Source organism: Henckelia pumila, chromosome 3 (genome assembly GCF_033568475.1).
Source record: "Henckelia pumila isolate YLH828 chromosome 3, ASM3356847v2, whole genome shotgun sequence".
NCBI lineage: Eukaryota > Viridiplantae > Streptophyta > Magnoliopsida > Lamiales > Gesneriaceae > Henckelia > Henckelia pumila.
The window spans coordinates 189,896,679-189,898,993 of record NC_133122.1 but is presented as its reverse complement, the minus strand read 5'-3'; the positions used below and the strand labels follow the sequence as shown (position 1 = coordinate 189,898,993).

General features: G+C 35.7%; 1 protein-coding gene across 1 annotated transcript; it reads right to left on the bottom strand.

The window, feature by feature from the left end:
* Positions 1-892: 892 nt before the first annotated feature.
* LOC140893164 (uncharacterized) lies at positions 893-2,079 on the bottom strand. Its single transcript, XM_073302230.1, has one exon. It carries the CDS (start codon positions 1,883-1,885, stop codon positions 974-976), a length of 912 nt encoding a protein of 303 aa, XP_073158331.1. The 5' UTR covers positions 1,886-2,079; the 3' UTR covers positions 893-973.
* Positions 2,080-2,315: the final 236 nt, after the last annotated feature.

The following is a 2,315-nucleotide window of genomic DNA, read 5'->3' as shown; positions in this document are numbered from 1 at the left end:
TTTTGGAAGGATGAGATTGCAACTTTGTATGGAAAGGGAATTAATTATTATTTGTTTTGAATTTCAAATTAAATATGCATTATGTTGATGGATATAATTGCGATTTAATGGGTATCTAAATATGAAATTAGAAAAGTGATTATGGTAATCACGGATATTGACATATTAGTATCCAATTTTGAAATTCAAAATCCCTAAGGATTCCACGCATAATCTCTCTATTAGTTCTTTATATAAAAGAACAGTTGATGTAGATATTGGCCATCAGAATAATACGTCAAAAATCACTATAAAAAAAAATAGAGAGAGCGTGAATACCTTGGGAGGCAACACACTTGAGTTGCTAAAGAAGTCAGAAGGTTGAATAAAATATTCTTCCTTGATCATTATATTTATCGTGAGATCATAATTTTATGCAAATAATTTGAAAATAAACTATCATTCAGCTCTAGTCATAATTTTCTCAATTGATATAATTAGGGCTGGGATACCGATTTAAAATACCGACTTTTTTTGAAATATAGACATTTTTTTTGGTTTATTGATTTTTTTTTTTGGAATCTATGTGGCACCAATATAGATTTTTTCTATACCAACATTTCAGAATTTTGATATCGATACCGATATGAATTTTTTTCATGCCAATAATTTTTATACGATATACCGAAAACCCATCCCTAGATATAATATAGTGACCTTTACCACTTATGTTTTTTATTTACTTCAATCAATATTTGGAACATAAATTTCTCCTCAAGATAATGATTTAAATACTACAGACTTTACGCATGCGATTATAATTATGTTTAGATATATATGTTAGATAATGAAACTAGCTAGTGTTCAATAAGATATATAATTCAAAACTAATAATTATTACCCAGAAAATAAAAAAAAAAAACGTAAACTAAATTAAAAAAACACTAAGAAAAAGTAAATAAGCAGGCAAAACAATGTATGTGGAATGAATCAATTAAGCTTCATCGGCTGGGCCTTCTACGGAAAGCTGGTTTAACCATTCAAACGTTCGATGATGGGACAAGTGCTTTTTAGCCGCCTGCGGTTTCACATTCACATTCTCATCTTCAATCTTAGGAGCTTGAATCTCACCCTCACAATCACTGGCGCTCTTTTTGATTTGTTTGATGTTAGAATTGATCACCGTATCAACCGCATCATTTGTACACATGCATCCACTAAGAAAACCAGCTTTCTTCTTCTTGTTGCTGCTGTTGCTTCCCGTGCTGTTACGGCTCCCGAAATTCTTGCTGTTGTTGGAGGAGCGTCGTGTTTTGAGATCCTGCAATGCGAATGTTTCGGGCGGAGCTGTGACTAATAAGCCTGGTCGGAAAATGTTCCAAAGGGCCGATGATGTTTTCTTGGTGCAGTTCCGGTTGTTTGAAGAGTTATTAATTAATCTGGGAGATGGGCTGGGGTGGGAATGGAATTGGTTTTGCGGATGAGGCTTCGGTCGCTTGTGGTGGGGCTTCGGATGAGTGGCGGCGGAGGAGCTGCCGCTGCTGGATGACTGGTGGCTGCTGCTCATACTGCTGCTCCTGCTGGAATAGTATTCCATGGATTCCGACCTCGAAATTGAGCACAATCCTTTCTCAGAGCTTACTGAATGGCGTAATGTTAGAATTTGTCCCTGGAAGAACACTTCGTCCGCCGCGCACATCTCCGATTCTTTCCACGCACAGCAAAAATCGAAATCTTCTTGGTTTTCACTTGCTCTTAGTGGAGCATTAATACTCGTGCTTTTTTCCTCATCTTTCTCCTTTCTTGAGTTATGAATCATTGGGAGATCACACAGAGACAGGGCTTCTTCCTCCTCTTCTTCTTTTTCTTGTCGTAAATTATCAGCTTCCTCCGTATAATTCTCCATCTCCGCTCAAGAAAGAAATTAAGAACCTGATCACCTCTAATTTTTAGTGAAAATTCTAGAACAAGATAGAGAGACAAGTGGAAACAGAGATGAAAAAAAAAAAAAAGAGAAAGAAAGAAAGATTTCAGATTTGAAGAATTGAGAGAGACGATAGAAGATTGGATTACAAGTGGAAATGAGTGCAGGCGACCCAAAAATTTTGTGCTTTTCTTGTTTGGGAGTAAAGGGAATTGAGAAGTATTCTTATTGGGTACCCAAGCCGGCTACCTTTTTTTTTTTTTTTTTTTTACTGAGCGTGAATATTATTTTACTTCATTCTCATATTTTTTCTTGATAAAAAAGTTCAATTTTTTTCAGAATCACGATGATTAAAAAACTTGTGCCTAAAGTGGGTCGGCCTGGGATTATTTTTTCCCTTGCTTTATCCAGG

What these genes read in the sequence shown, in the direction of transcription:
- LOC140893164 (XM_073302230.1), bottom strand. Translation starts at nt 1,885, where the DNA reads ATGGAGAATTATACGGAGGAAGCTGATAATTTACGACAAGAAAAAGAA.